The following is a 15,691-nucleotide window of genomic DNA, read 5'->3' on the forward strand; positions in this document are numbered from 1 at the left end:
TGGGAGCAATTTAAACAGTATCTTATAACACCTACAATCACAAGAGTAGAGTTCTTTAATTTTAGATAAATCCAAAACACTAAAAATTATCTATGTAGATCTAGAAGAAGACAAACACAGGCAGCACAGAAAGCTTCAAAAAGAGTATTCAAACTCGGACTCAAAAACCACAATTTCAGAACAAAACATGTTCAAAATGAGTGACAAAAGAATAAAATGGATGAAAAAGTGACTATACCCAGAAGCACATGCATACCTTTCAGAAATAAAAGGGTTGAGACCAACTACATCTTACTGCAGGAGTTTACAGGGGTGGGCTGCACAAAGGTGTAGCTTACATCACCCCTCGCCTTTATGGGTTCATTTTCACTTACAAGGTCGGCGATGCTGCGGCCCAGTTTGTCCATTTTGGTTCCCGCTTCTGCAATTTTCTTGGCAGCTTTGATGACATCAGATGTATTTTTCAGTGGCCCCTTCCCCCTGAAGATAGAAGAAGGAAACATCAGTCAACATTTTTTTCCCTCTACTGGAGTCAGTGTAAAGCAGCAGTAAAATCTCTGTAATGGAGCCCCTGCTTCTTTAACACAGTTGTTTTCCCTCTGAAGCAGTAGCATGTCGTAAACTCTGGGGATTGTACAGGTAAAGGCTTGAGGTATAAAAATGCATAACAACTGAGCACAGTGATTACACATATTAAACATGGATGCATCCTTGGCATTGCAATGTTCAGAGAAAACTATCAAAAATGCTAGACTAGAAACTTTTTCAAGGTTATACAAGTAAATAAACACAATTTAAAAATGTGGATTAAAAAAAAAAAAAAAAAAAAAAGAGTTCATTTGTGTATTTTTCTTTGTTAAAAGACCCAATATACAATATCAATCCTTGCCCCTATTAAGAGTCAAAGTCCATCACAACACAGGTCAATCCAGCTCTGACCTGACCCACTGTAAAAGCTCGTCAGCTATTTGCCTTTTTCGGCACCCCTCAAGGGACTTTAGGACACAGTTGGCAAGAGAGACAAATTGGATTCAAAGCTGTTCTCTCCAGGCTAAAAAAAAAAAAAGCCGTCCAACCCAGAACAGATGGAATTTTGTTTTCTGTTCTCTCACTTCCTCTATCCTTTCCTCCCGTCTCCAAACCTTCCTTCTCTTGTTCTCCCTCTGCTGCTCTGATGTTGCACAAGCCAGGGTCCTAGTGGGAAAGGCCATGCGTCAGAGCACATACTGGAAGTCCTCCAGGGACGAGACAACCCCTGGAGACGGAGCTGAAAGCATTGTGACGGGAAAGGGAAAAGAAAAAAAACGCATACAGGCAAAAAGGTAGCTGATAGCACACTATTGTAGTTTGTTCTCAAAAAAAAAAAAGTACAACATAAAGGAAAAGTCACAACTGATTTATATCTGACCAGTAGTGGCCCCCTTTTTTATCATCTTTATATATAACCAGTGGCTTATTCTTAGGGATTTGTTTCTACCAAGCTAGGGAAAATAAACAGGTCGCAAAACCAAGACAAACTCTTTACAGGTGGTACGTTTCAGAATGTGTAGACAAGAGCAAAGTATTATTAGAGCTCCTCCAGATGTGTGTAATGTGGCTGCTGGACATGTTGCATGTACCCAAGACGACAAAATGTCTTATTCATGAACGCTGCCATGCAGCCACAAGCATTGCTGAAGTCGACATGAACTCCTCTCACACTCTGCAAATTTGTCAGGAGAGGTCAATTACCACATACATCAACCTTGGTGGAGCTTCACACCATCTCAAGGTTCAAAGGACAATAATTCGGGCACAGGCTGAATTCACTGGCTACTGACCTTCCCTGCGAAGGCGTAATGTATGGATAGATTAGCTGGCTATGTGTGTGTGCTCCCTAAGACACACTTTGTTTGTGGGTCTGGGTGGAAACAATAGAAATGTGTGGTAAACACTGAACTGCAAGTTTTACCCTCAAGTAAGAGCTTCACTGCAAAGTAACAAAAAGGCGGCTGTTGCGTATCAGTTGCAGTAGGTTTGCGAAGATATCGATTGTATTTTGGATAAAATCAAGACTGAATCAGAGCAGTAGAGTTGAAACACTGTACTTTATGGATTTTACTTTGGACAAACGGTGAAGATTGGTGGTAGTGTAAAGTAGTAATGTAGCAATGCAAGCACTGCTGTGACAGCATCCTTTTCATCCATGTAGTTTCTCCTGTTTACGTCATTTCCTTTTGGTTAATTACACTGTATTCAGCCTGGGAGCTTGGACTTTGAGAAACATACGTGTTGAATATTTAAACAGCCTTTCCATGAAAATTCAGTGACTAAAGAGTGACACAAAGATGGGTTGAACATTTTTGAATATAGAAATGCCATTACGTAAAATGTAGAGTATATGTTATAGTATCACATGTATATCTACATATCAAATATTTACCTAAAACTCACAACATTCTAGTTTCCAAAACTCACGGATGAAATAGTTTTAAATGCTGTGAAATAATCAGGGTGTAATGGAAGAACAGTGGAATGAATTTTCTTTTCTCCTCAAAAAGTTAACACAGAAGTCTTTATCTCCAAAATTTGCTTAAAGTTTCCATTAGGTTTGGTTTGACTACAGTAATTTATAAAGTGTTATCACTGTTAGAGAATTATTGCTGTAGTTTCCTTGCTAAAATAATAGAGGAAAACTGGTTTTAATTACAAAGCTAAAACCTCACTTCTACATGCTGGGGGGGGGTTGATCTGCAGGAGTTACACTCTCAGTGTCAAACAAAATGCCTTCACAGTGGAAACACATTATAAAAGGTTCCAAACGTAATGCAATGTGTGTAGAGGTCCAGCAGAAAACATTGTTGCTCAAAGTGTCAGAAGACATAGAATAAAATTGCTATGAAGGTGGAAAAATAATGAAGTCCTTGGAAAATGTGCTGCAACGTTTAAAAAAAAGGCAATATATGGTACAAATTCTGATAGCGTGTTAGTGTTCAAGCACAGCTCTGAAAATTAAGTTTTCTCCACTTCATTTGCCAAAAAACAAGTCCTGCAGCTAAATGTTGTAAATAAAACCATGAAGAGAGAACTTTTTGACAGCTCCGTGATTTATCCAGGCTATTATCGGTGCTGAACTGCTGATTAGATGTCAAAATAATCAGGACTACGGAGGAGGATGAGTTTAATAATGTGAGTACAGCACATGAGGCTTGCGCTGAAAGTAATACCTGCTTTGGATCAGCCTGTCCAACTTAATAAACTCATCGTAAAATCAGATTTTTTATTTATTTTCAGTGGAGATGCTTTCCGTTATCCTAGACAAAAAAAAAAATTTCTACAGTATGCAAAATTAATAAATCCTAAATCATGTGTATTTGAATTTTCTTTTTTGAATTCTTAGGGGTTGCTTTGAACAGTAGCTTTACAATGTGGGAGAGGCGGCATTCATGCAGTATAAAAAAATAAAAAAATGTCAAGGCAATCAATAACCTCATATCTGAATCCATCCAACCATTTAGTAGTAAAAGGTTGCAATACTTTTATCCTTACTCCTTTGAAAGATTGAGCAGCAAATAAAATCTGCCAGGTTCTGTGCAACCTTTCGGGTCACTGGCTGTTAACATTTCAAACTGCTCTGCCATGTTTCACTATTTTACATATTTAGTCAGTGCGACAGGCTCTTTGACCCATTCAGAAGACGAGGATAAAGAGACGACATTACATCATTACCAATGTGACTCACACGTCTGCAACAAAATGTCCAGAGTGATTCACTCACATTTCTAAAAGCAAAAAGTTATACAAACACATTCAGTGAAAAAATGCATTTAAGTCACTTTCATGCATTCTTCATGTGAACCTAACGGTAGTTTCTAGTAAAGATGCATAACATATCAAAATGCAATTGTCATCGCGATATTCGTGTGTGTAACACTGCATCTGGAGAGGAGCGTTTGGATGCTATTTTTAGCGGGTTGCTATTCTTCAAGTGCCTTTACACCGGTAGACTATCACTGCCCTCGACAGAGAAACCTGATTTACACTTTTAGTGGCCGAGATGCTGAAGCTTCTAGAGAGCAGAGGGAACATTATGTAAGCAATATAGTCATCACAATTGTCAGCATTTGTAATGCTATAACATGTGCATTTTTAAAAAATTCAAGATATAAATGCCACCAAACATCCAATATGCAGAGCCTTTTAAAAGTGTTAATTCCTTGAACATTTCGCTGTTTATTCCACATTATGAAGTTGAATGAAAATGAAATGTGGTTCTCCAATAAAACTGTACTCGAGCCCCTTTACTCTGATGTCTCTAAATAAAATGTATGGAAATGTCTTCTTCCAGGAGTCACTTGATTAGTAAATTGAGACCAGCTCTGTACACTTTCATTCCAATTCTAACCCAAGCTGTTCTGTGAAAGAAAAATAGTGAGCAAATAGCATCTATAAAATTGAAGGATAAACATATAGAAGGGATAACCTAAACCTGGGCCATTGAAGCTGAGTTTAAACCATCCAAAAGTAGAAAAACCATGAAAAAACTCCGAAGCTAACTAAATAGACAAACTGATAGGCTGTAAGCGGGATGTAGTGAGAGAAGCTGTCAAGAGACCAATGGTAACACTGGAGGAACTACTGAGACTAACAGGTCAACATAACAACTAGTAGCCTGCATTCAACTATTCTAGTCTTTAAAAGCAAGCTGCAAGAAGAAAGCTCCTACTAACAGAAACCATAAAAAAGTATTATCTAAAGTTGCCTAAAGCCATGTAGAGAGCATAGCAAATGTTAGCAAGACAAAGTAGTGCATTTTGGTCTCTTGTTGTGAAAACGGCTTCTCTTTCACATAACATCCTCATAAAATACACTTATTTTTGTGGTTCTAACAAAATGTGAGAAATGTCACCACTGTTATAGACTCACTGTAATGCCCTGCTAAACCAAATCAACAAGGCCTTTTAGAACAGATGCATAAAACCAGTCAACTGCATAATGAATATCCAACTGTTTGAATATGAACTCTGGTGCAGCACTTATTACAAAACAAAAGATGTCTCTCTACAAAAATAATACAAGCAAAACAGAGGCAAAATATCTGCAAATCACATAAAAAATAAATAAAAAAAAGTTGTGACAAGGGCATGTTTGACTCCCAATGACAACTGGTAGCTAGTGTGTGCTGACAATGTGACAGAAGCAGCTGGGTGAATCCTGTAGCGCACGGAGACACTGCCAGCTCAAATTCAGCACAGCTGACTGGTGGGCTCTTTGCACTACAGATAGACAGCGACCCAAAACGTATATACACAAAAACAGATAGAGGAAAAATACTCAGCAGTGGCTAAGGTACCTATTCTCAACTAGTGTGGGCGACAATGTTGTGAAGTAGACTAAAGTAAAGGCACTAAAGTCACCAAAGACAAGAAACAAACTGGTAGAGCAATGAGATGAGGGAAAACTCATCTTTAATGATGCCTGCAGGTTCCAACACTTACACAATTAATGCCTACAAAGGGCTGGATATAAAACTTTAGATTAAAAATACATGTTAATCTTAACTGTAAAATTCCAATAAAGATACTTGGGGGGGAAAAAAATAAAATACATGTTAATGCTAAAACTGAAACCCAAGTACTCATCCCATATTTTCCATTTCTAATTAGTAACCATGTGCGACAATCCACTCAACGTACCGCAGAGAAAACAAAAAAACAAACAACAAAAATATATATATGTCAACACATCAGTATGAATTTGGCCTTCAGCGGCTCTTCCGAGGAAGACTGTCCATTTCGTTTTTCTTCCCACTGCACACTCACTGCAGCTTATTTATGTAACGGGGAGCAGCCAGATTTGATGCTCTGCTTATGGTTCTGCATATTAAGATTAAGAGAGGATGGAAAAATAATAAAGAAGAAATCCTCGCTACCCCACTGCTTAAGTAAAATGGAGAGCTGTGCGGCACGAACAGCAGAGTTAAACTCCATATGAAGCACTGTTCAAATATGAACAAATGTTGGTGAACAAACGTAGGCTCACTGAGGGACTGCATTTGACACAGACTTAACTTAAGCTTGTGATATCCGTCTGTGAGACGATGACATGTTGACTGAATAGGAAAGAAACTATAGAAGTATTAATGTGAGTGACTTCATATGACAAAAATGTTTGGATTGAAAATGGAAAAGGACAAAAAAAACAACAAAAAAAAACCTGACAATCTGATCAGAAATATTTTTAAAATGTGCTGTGACATTTTTAGTTCATTTATTATTGTTCCATCTCACCTGGTGAAGTCTGTCATCTCCATCATGATCATGCACATCTGCTTAGCCAGCACAATGATGTCATTGCCGCTGTCATCCCATTTGGACACCTCAGCATCCAGCTTGCTTTTCTCCTCCTGGAAGCTGGCCACCTGCTCGGCAATCTTTGCCTTCTGCTCCTGAGGCAACTGAGCCATGATGGCCTGCAGAAATGGGATCGGAAGAAGTTTACCGGGTTAGACTTCGACCTGGTATCGCTTTGCAAATAATACATGCAGTATTGTGCACAGAAAAAGGTGTAGGGGGGTAAAGGCTCCTGCTAAAGATTGGATTTGATTCACATCTATGACACACAGCTTATTCTATTTGATTAGCAGTCCTCGACATCTAGTGCAAATCAGCTCACAGACGCGTCTATGCATCCTGTTGGAGTAGACAGATAAAAAGGCAGCTCCCAAACAGCTAATCAGACATTCAGCCAATGATCCCGTCAGGCTGAGGTAGGCAGACACTTAAGAGGAGGAAATCGAATATCATCGCAAGAGTTTTTTATTCTATTGCTGGTAAAATGGCTCAGTCTCTCTGGAGCCAGGTAAGATTGAATAAAGCAAGTTAGGCAGTGCAAAAATGAAAAGTTCCCTCCAAACAAAACAGTCAGATAATCTTTGGTGATCAAAACAAATTGCTTGCATTGGTACACCAATGGATCATTCTGCCCCAGTGGATTTCTAAGATTAAGTTATAGCTCTCTTTAAATTATTAATGCTATTGGCTTCCAAATGTACAGCTGAGGTGGAATTTAAAGTGAATTAAAGTAGACTGCAGAGCACCCACATTCAGCTTGGCAATGCTGGTAAATCTAGTGCAGTACAGGCGTGATTACTAGACACAAAGGGACACAGGCATAAACATCAGATCAGTGCTTCAGTAGGTTTGTACGCTACTTTACAGATTAGACACTTAAATTATTTTATCTATTAAAATACGCCCCTAGAAAAATCTATGATTCCCTGAGAGACTGTAACTATCAAGTCGGGGAGTATAAACACAGATTTATGAGCGGCAACAAAAGGACAAATGAGATCCAGATCTCTGGCAGAGCTCCACAAGAGGAGTTTTAGAAAATCTTTTGGTCACATTAGCCACTGTGGTGCCAAGCCAACTGTGCACCACCCATTAGCAGTAAGTATGGGGGTGGGGTGTCTGATGGAGCAATAATTGCTAAAACAGACTTGGCATAAAAAGTTTGTTGCAAATCATCATACATCCAACCTTTTCAAAACAAAAAAAAACAACAACAAAAAAAACTTTCAGGTTTTATAAAAATCCGTGATTTATTTTTTCCTTTGGTGTTGTAAGACTATGAACATAATTAATTCAAATTGGAGGTTATTATTGAACTTAGTATCTGAAACATGACAAACTTGTAGGTCAATATTCAATCAGATTTAAATCCGTCTTTGTTTTAATCGTTTAGTTCCCTTGACCCATCAGTAAGGTAGCTTTTAATAAGGAAACTCTAGCAATACTTTCACTTACTGTAGGGTTTCACCCACTGTAAAGATTTTCTGAAGTTCATTTTGAATTAAATTTAACACTTATTTATATGTATTTTAGCATACTTTATATCGTAGAAGTGCCAAGGCTTTTTAAAATATATGTAGCATCATACAGGTCAGCAACAGAAGTGAGCCAGTGGCAAAGACTAAATTCGTCCAGCCAACAGGCAATAAATTTACATTTACCCATGAGATGTAAAAACAGCTACCTAGCCATTAGCAGGTTGTTAGTAGCAGCCTCGAGTCACAGATAGAAGATGTCTGAACGCGACTCAAACGTTTGGCTTTACAGAAAAGTCCCACGAGAAAAATAAACGGATAATATGAGATTAAATAGTCCAGCCATGACAAAATTTATGATTAATGTGTTTAAGGTCAACTTACACTTTAAGACCTTTTAAGACCTTGAGTTTAGATGCATGAATTTAAGACTTTTTTAAGGATGCAGACATCCTGCGCTGCACTTTTAATGCCTCATGAGAATAACAATGACTTGCAAAAGTATTCATACCCCTTGGCCTTGGCAGAATTATAAACTAAGAAAATAGTTATCTAAAGCTCAGGTAGGATAATCTGCTGACACAACAACTAATTGACAGGATTTGCTAAAAGAAAGTAATGATGGAGGCATTCCCCAAAAGACGAGAAGCTATTACTGCACCAAAAGAGAGTCAGGTGGGATGCCACGTTTATACTATATACAAAATATAAAATTTTTTTCCCTCTTTCATGAAAAATTAGACACCATTTTGTGTTTGTTACATACAAATAAGAGAAGAAAACAGTTGGACTTACACGTGCACTCTGGCCGTTTATGAGCTGGTCGTCCTCCGTCTGTACACTGGTCTTGCTGCGGGAATCGAAATCTTCGGTTTCAAAGTCAGAGTCATCCAGCTCTTCTGGAGTCTTTAATGACATAAAGCAGAACATGGTAAGAAACAGCCGTTTGTAATTAAGAGACGCACATAAAATAACACTGGCACGCTCCAGCATTGTGAGGACTATTAAATAATAAACCTGTTTATTGTCTGTGAGAAATGCCTCGGAGCTGCCAGCCTGGGCAGCATCAGATAAATGTCTCCTTCCCTATAGCCCACTACATACACTGTAAACTCCAAATGAATTTGTAAATCAAGTGCAGTGTGCTGCCTGTGCATTTTAGTGGCAAAATGAAGGTAAGACGAAGGCAAGAAACATATTGGAGCAAACACTTTTGAGGCCCATCTGTCGTTGCCATCTGAAGAGGGGGGAAAAAAAGAAAAGGAAAAAGATTTGTGAAGCGTGAATTGAGTTTTTGTGGAATTCTGCTACTTCATTCCTGATCCTTCATCTCGTCCCGTGCCATGAATACAAAACCAGCCAGAAGCGGCATTTTGTTCGTAAATAATATTCAAAAGGAATTTGAGCTCAATAGGTTACGCTTAAGGCAAAATATAACATTGACGAACAAGGGAAAGTATTTGTTGGAGATGTGGCGCGGGGGTGAGGGGAGATGATGTGGAAAGATAAGGTGCATTATCGCACTTGTGCCTCTATTTGTGCTTATCCGACTGTCTCAGTCCTCCCTACTGTAATGGATTTGGAGCCCTCGTATCTAAAAATAGCAAAGAGTCTCTGAACAACCTTATAGCCCTTTATGAAATTGTAGAGATTGTCTTGTTCTCGAGGGAATATGGGCATAGTTTCAGATACAAAGCAGTGGCGACTCTCAGGCATGTCTGGGTCCAGACAATGCTGTTCGGCTGGGCACGCTTTCCATCCTCAGTGGCCTGCAACGCTGATAAGCTGTGAATGTGGGCGGCTTAGAAATGATAACGTGTGGCGGGTACTTTACTACAGAGTCACAACAATAACCTGCTGTTGGATTATATTAATAAAGCACGCTGAAACTGATATTTTTCCAGTTAATTTACATTTAACATTAGTCTTCCATTGTAAAATCTCCTAATCACATTTAATAGCAGCCTATGTCTTCACTGCAATGCTCCTTTTCATCTTAAAAATTACCTGTGAGGCACGCAAGACCAGATGCTGTGTAAAAGAACAGTCATTAAGAAAAGAAAGAAAGGGATTTCACATGGCAGTATCGTGACAAAGTCAGAAATCAGGCCAGTGCTGCGTCTCTTTGTGCCGCTGTCGATACGAATGACTCAGTTCAACAGAATCCCACATTGTTTTTCTTCTTGTGACATCGTACTCATAGCCTCGGTGAGCTGCACGGATTTTTATTTTAGGACATAGCCGGTTAAATCACCTTGGGCTGCGATGCGCCGCACAAATCACGAGGTAACGACGACGGCTGCCCTCTGCGTCTAGCTGTCAGCAGCTGGCTGACTTCGAGTCAGTTTCATGTCTACAAGGCATATTCTCAGATGTCACTGTAGGTGGGAAGTGGGTTCCATCTGCCTTTCATATATTCAAGGGATGTCCACCAGACTGTCTGTGAACCACTTAGAGGTTAAAGACACATCTATTGCAAAAAAAAAAAACAACACTACCCACACGCTTGTCTGTTTTGATTTAAGCATGTGAGGGGCTTACAAGAGACTGGGTTTGTGCAAAGGAGTGGGCATACCCTCTAGAGAAGTTTAAGCTGATTTGTAGCATTTCATACATCTTTGTACAGCTAAATATGGCTTGTTTTACATGTAAACTTTGCCCCTGAATGTCAGTCTAGCTGTGCGACTAATGTGTTTCAAATAAGAACAATCTAGTTTAGATCAGAGTTCCCACACACACCATGCCCATGACTGAATATATATAGCCATTTTAAAATAATAAGTAAATAGTGTTGTACAGTATGTTGCAATAATCAATTTCAATTTCAGTGACTGCAACATTATCGCAGTTCAGAATATTTGTTCAGAATATTTGTTGGCTATTATATTTTAAGGATGAGGAATTAGCATTTTTTTCATACCAATATTATTTTATAACCAGTTGGTTCTTTGGTGTTACAGTAAACAATATTTACATTCGAAAAGTGAGCACTCAAGATGCTAAAGGTCAAAGGTATTTGAAGCACCGCCAACAAAAAAATGAGAATTTATCAGAACTGATGTAAAATTTACAATATTATGCTGTTTCTACAATTGTACAGCTGATGTTAGTAAATATGCTATGCTTTAAATCTGAATAAAGGAAGAGTTAAGAATGAAAAAAGGGAATGGAGTCTGAATAAGTCTGAATGATGTACGATTATAGAAGAGCGGAAAGACGAACAGATGGACGGACAAAAAGAGAAAATGGATGAATGGTGGACGTGTGATTGAATGGCAGAGGAAACGCTGGATGGTTGGTGGAGTAAAATAATGAATGAATGATGAGAAAGGAGGGACAGCAGGGAAAATTAAGAGAATTGTCAACAAATGGAGATAAATCCTGGACAGAAGGATCCACAGACAGCTTTTAGAGAATGAGATAACTAAATCACTAAATATTCTAAAACCTCATTTTATTTTTCAATGCTTATTCAAACTTGAAAAATGCCTAAATCCCACACTGTGCAAAAACCCTGGAAAGATAGTGCTAGACATACTGCATTAAGCAATATTGAAACATCGAAGCTCAGCCTTCCGATGTTCTGGTGAAATCCTGGTTCACTCTGGGGAACTGGAGATTTTAGATAATGGAGGAGGTTCGAGTTGTCTCATCACGCCGTCCCAAGCTGGCAGTTAATGGCAAAATGAATCAGTTGGATAAATTATGAGTTAGCAAGCGTTTCCCCAGTAATCCGTCTGTCAGGGTTAACACACATGCACATTGACACACACACACACCCGCTGATCCTCCATGTAGTGTTTAGCCAAGCCCATAAAGCCAGTGTTAATAGCTTAATCTGGATGACAAGAGAGGAGCCGGGGCCGATAGGAACGCAGTGCGGTTCCCATGCGCTGCAGTACAGCAAAGGAATGCTAATTAAAATGTCCATCTTAAATCAGATGCTCATTATAATGCAAATGCAAATACATAATAGGCCAGCTTTCATTTGCCTTTTGTTCATGTCTGAGCAGCATAATTGATGAAAACCAATAAACTGTTTTAGAGCTTAAATGACAGCGAAGAAAACGCCACGTGGACAAATGAAGCCAATTCAAAAGATTCAAGTGCTGCTGGTTAAGGACAGCGAAATGCATCCAACCTGCACAACTTGCATCATTTAATACATAATACGGTTCTGAATTACACACAGTCATCGTGTAAAACATATAAAAACGTGGCAGTCTTAAGTAGTTACACCAGTTCCCCTATAACTATCCATTTCACTGTTTAGGGCTGCATAGGGCTTTGTAGTCAGCTCATTGTCAGTCAGTAAAGGAATGCTTCAATGGCTTCTCACTACCATCTGTCTCAGTTATGGTTCTGCTCGGGCAAAAGCCATTAACCCACACACATCTAAAGGCTGTTGCTAAACCAGACTGCATGCCTGGTCAATTAGGTCGCCTCTTTCGTGAGAAAAGTTCATTTCTGGCTTCTGAAAACTGCACACAAAGTTTCTCCTGCAGTGCTAAAAATAGCATAAGGCATAAAACAAACTCCACAAAATATGCAAGATTGTGTTTTACAGTAAATATTGGCAATTAGTGAAGTTATTTTAACTCCTGACAAAAAAAATGTAAGGTCTTCCGACTAATTACATTTATTATATGGGGGGAAAATTATTCAACCACAACAAAATGAGGAGAAACTCCAATTTGCATTTCTAAGGTTAATAAGCTACAGGGGTTTATTTATCCTGATTGATCTGCAATTAAGTTGGTGCCTTCAGCCCTATAAACACACTGAAATAGGCTGATTAGGAGGACATATTGACTGTCACAAGAAATATATAATCCTCTTTCAAGAATGCAATTTAATAGAAAAACCAAAGGGAAAGACTAAAAAGGAAAAGTAAATAGAGTTAGGAAGTAATGGAGAAAAACAATGTTCAAAAACAGGAAGCAAAACTAAACTAATGCGTAAAAACTAAGCTTTGATAAAATAGGATTTAAACAAAGTAAGTTCATATCTAAACCATCATTAGCACTACAAGAAACATTACAGCCGGATTAAAAAAGTCAGAAATGGATAACAGCATGATAGTAATATTTACTGATGAATCAATATGTACAGGGCAATAAGGTGACATCAAAAACTTAGTCAGCTGCCATCACAGACAATAATAAAACTGAGCTGTATATCAGATAAAGGTCCAAGTTTTAGGAACCCTCTTTTTTTAATTTATCATTTTATTTTTCAGCTGGAACATTAAATTATTTTCTGTAATAACCTACAAAAGAAATGAGAAAAAGAAAGGCAGAAATAAAAGTGCTTACTATGTATTCTATAAGGAACCTTTCAATTTTGAATAAAAGCCAGAGGCATGACAATGTAACCAAGTCCTTACATTTTCAGAAAGAAGAAAAAGGAAGAAGCAAAAAAAAAAAAAACTGTGCAACTTACTCTGATCATAAGAACAGCCTTGCGTATGTCGCGGATGCCGTCATAAACCAGACGTGATGCATCAATGAACTCATTCTCATCTACAGGTTGTGAACCTGCACTCAGGGCCTCCACTGCAGACTCTACTTGTTCTGTGAAGCGTGGCATGACTGGGGCAAGGAGGGGAAGGAGGAAAGAAGAATGGACTGTCAACGAACATGTTTTCCATCAAAATAACTCTTAAATTGTTACCAAAAAAATGCTGTATAATCCAGAAATCTAATAAAATAAAGTACACAGAACAAAAAAAAAACATTAGGCAGAGATTCACAGCATTTCTTAAATTATATTTTATCTCAGATCAGAAATCTAACATTATGATGAAACTGTCAACTGACTTAAAATCTGAATAACTTGAAGATTTGATAACTACATTTAGAGAGTTGAATTTCACAGTTTACTGCCCTAGAAGGCTGCATTCAAAATACATGAGACTGCTTAAAGGAAAAGATCTAATCTTGCAGTAAGAGTTTTTTTTTTTCTTCAACAGAAGACTTCACAAAGCTGCCCCAGCGGGCATGCATTTTGCCCCAGTGACAATTTAAAAACTGCTCTTGGGGTCTTTTTTGCCTCACATTTGCATTGCTTCAAATTCAGTTTTAAGGATTTAGCTGCTTCTTCGTGGCAGAAGCTTGGATGTCAGGATGCAAATGTAGAAAGGGGGGGGAGCGCAGCAGCGTCAACAAAGAGGATTTTGTTTTTAGCTTACAAATCACTTACAGCCTGCAGGCTTCTGTAAACAGAAGAATCAGATTTTCAGTGTTCTTAACTTTAAAGGAAAATCTTATTAATTTACATTAACTTCGAAGTCCAATGCCAGCAACATTTAATTGCCTCAAAATAAAATGCCAACTTGATGAATTTTGTTGCTGCAACTATTTTTTTCTTTTTAGTAATGCGCTGATGTAATCCATCTTTAAGCTTTCTGCCTGTCGACTGAAAATAGTTATGAAGTGAAATATGGTAATTAAATCATGTTCTCATGTAAATTTAACACTCACATCTATTCGACTGCAATTGTTTTTGGATGAATTAATCTCTATAAAGAGGGAAGAAAAACACCCGCTACTGAGAAAGCATTTTAAAAATCATGAAAAGTAACCTCAATGTATGCAACTCGAACACAAGGCCCGAGTGTAATGAGAATAAAAAGCTCAACACCTTGCTTTGGCTTGTTTGAAGTCCTCAGAAGAAAATCTGTCTGCATTTTATGACTGCTAATGGGCCCACCCTCAAGGGGGACGAGCCATTTCCAAATCTGACAACCGAAAAATCTTTCTGTCACATTAGCTTGGTAGTGATGGAAGCTAACAGATACATGCTGGCTGACTAATGATATACCACATTATTTGGACAAAATGACTTCTATGATACAACTTGTGCTAAGTTATTCAATTCTCTCTGACAACTGAATAGCAACTGCTGTACAGATGGTGAGTCACAGGATGAATTACCCAATGTGGGAAGAGCGAGCAGTGGGATGACTGGAAATAAATAAATACACTTTCCACATAAGAATTTTTTAGTTTGAAAGTCAGTTCTAGATAGTATTTAATCTTTCAAAACACTGGAATTAAGTGAAAGATAGTCCGATGAAGCTCTGCATCGAAGATGAAAAGCATCAGAAAGATAGCAACTAAAATAAAAACTAAAAAATAAAGTTACATTTTTTCTGTCATGTATGTCCCTCTTAAAGGGATATTTTACCTTTTCCATCACTTTCACTATCCAACTCAGGAGGTAAATTTCTTCAAAATTTAAGCAGAAAGTAAACTACAGATCTACTAAGATTTTATATTTTTGCTTTTGTATTCATTAAGTTAATAAAGGAATTAGTGAAAAAAAAAGAAGAAATAATTCTAGTTGGTTACCTTTCTTTAAGACATCAACATATATATTTTTTTATTTTACCTGAGTCAGTGAGGAGCTTGGTAGCCTCCAGAACCTTCTCTGTGTAGACTCCAGGTTCGTAGTTGTCCATTTCAGAGGTGACGACATGGACAACCCTGGCAGCCCGGCCTCGGATAGCCCCAGCTGTGCGATCCAAACCATCAACATCCTTCTCTTGAAGGGCAATGACACACTTATTCACGTCCTCCAGGATGTGGTTCTCTGAGAACATTCGGATACGAGAACATGTTTTATTTCCAATGTTACTACTTTGCAGAGAGACGATTCAAAAATATGCATTGATGAGATGATGAGAAGATGGAAATGAAACGTTTTATTGCGGGTTGGATAAATTCTGAGTTTACAACGGCATAACGAAGCTTACTGAAAAGGGTAAAAGACTAATTCTTTGACTGCTTATCAATGGGACGCCTGTAAAATGTAAATGTCCACTGTGTAAATTGCTACCTGTCCTTGGGTGGAGGTGAGTGAAATCACTCTACTAATGCTTAA

The 15,691-nt window shown here is 38.2% G+C and overlaps 1 protein-coding gene across 1 annotated transcript in view; it reads right to left on the bottom strand.

Moving 5' to 3' along the window:
* The window catches only part of ctnna1 (catenin (cadherin-associated protein), alpha 1), a 73,365-nt gene that overhangs the window by 15,756 nt on the left and 41,918 nt on the right, over nt 1-15,691 (bottom strand). Inside the window, exons 12-16 of the mRNA XM_081611356.1 lie at nt 15,200-15,400; nt 13,250-13,398; nt 8,603-8,713; nt 6,270-6,451; nt 375-480 (exon numbers count right to left, since the gene is read on the bottom strand). Of these exons, the coding sequence (XP_081467482.1) occupies nt 375-480; nt 6,270-6,451; nt 8,603-8,713; nt 13,250-13,398; nt 15,200-15,400 (749 nt within the window). The remainder of the gene's footprint in view (nt 1-374; nt 481-6,269; nt 6,452-8,602; nt 8,714-13,249; nt 13,399-15,199; nt 15,401-15,691) is intronic.

Source organism: Poecilia reticulata, chromosome 10 (assembly GCF_904066995.2).
Source record: "Poecilia reticulata chromosome 10, P_reticulata-male-v2, whole genome shotgun sequence".
NCBI lineage: Eukaryota > Metazoa > Chordata > Actinopteri > Cyprinodontiformes > Poeciliidae > Poecilia > Poecilia reticulata.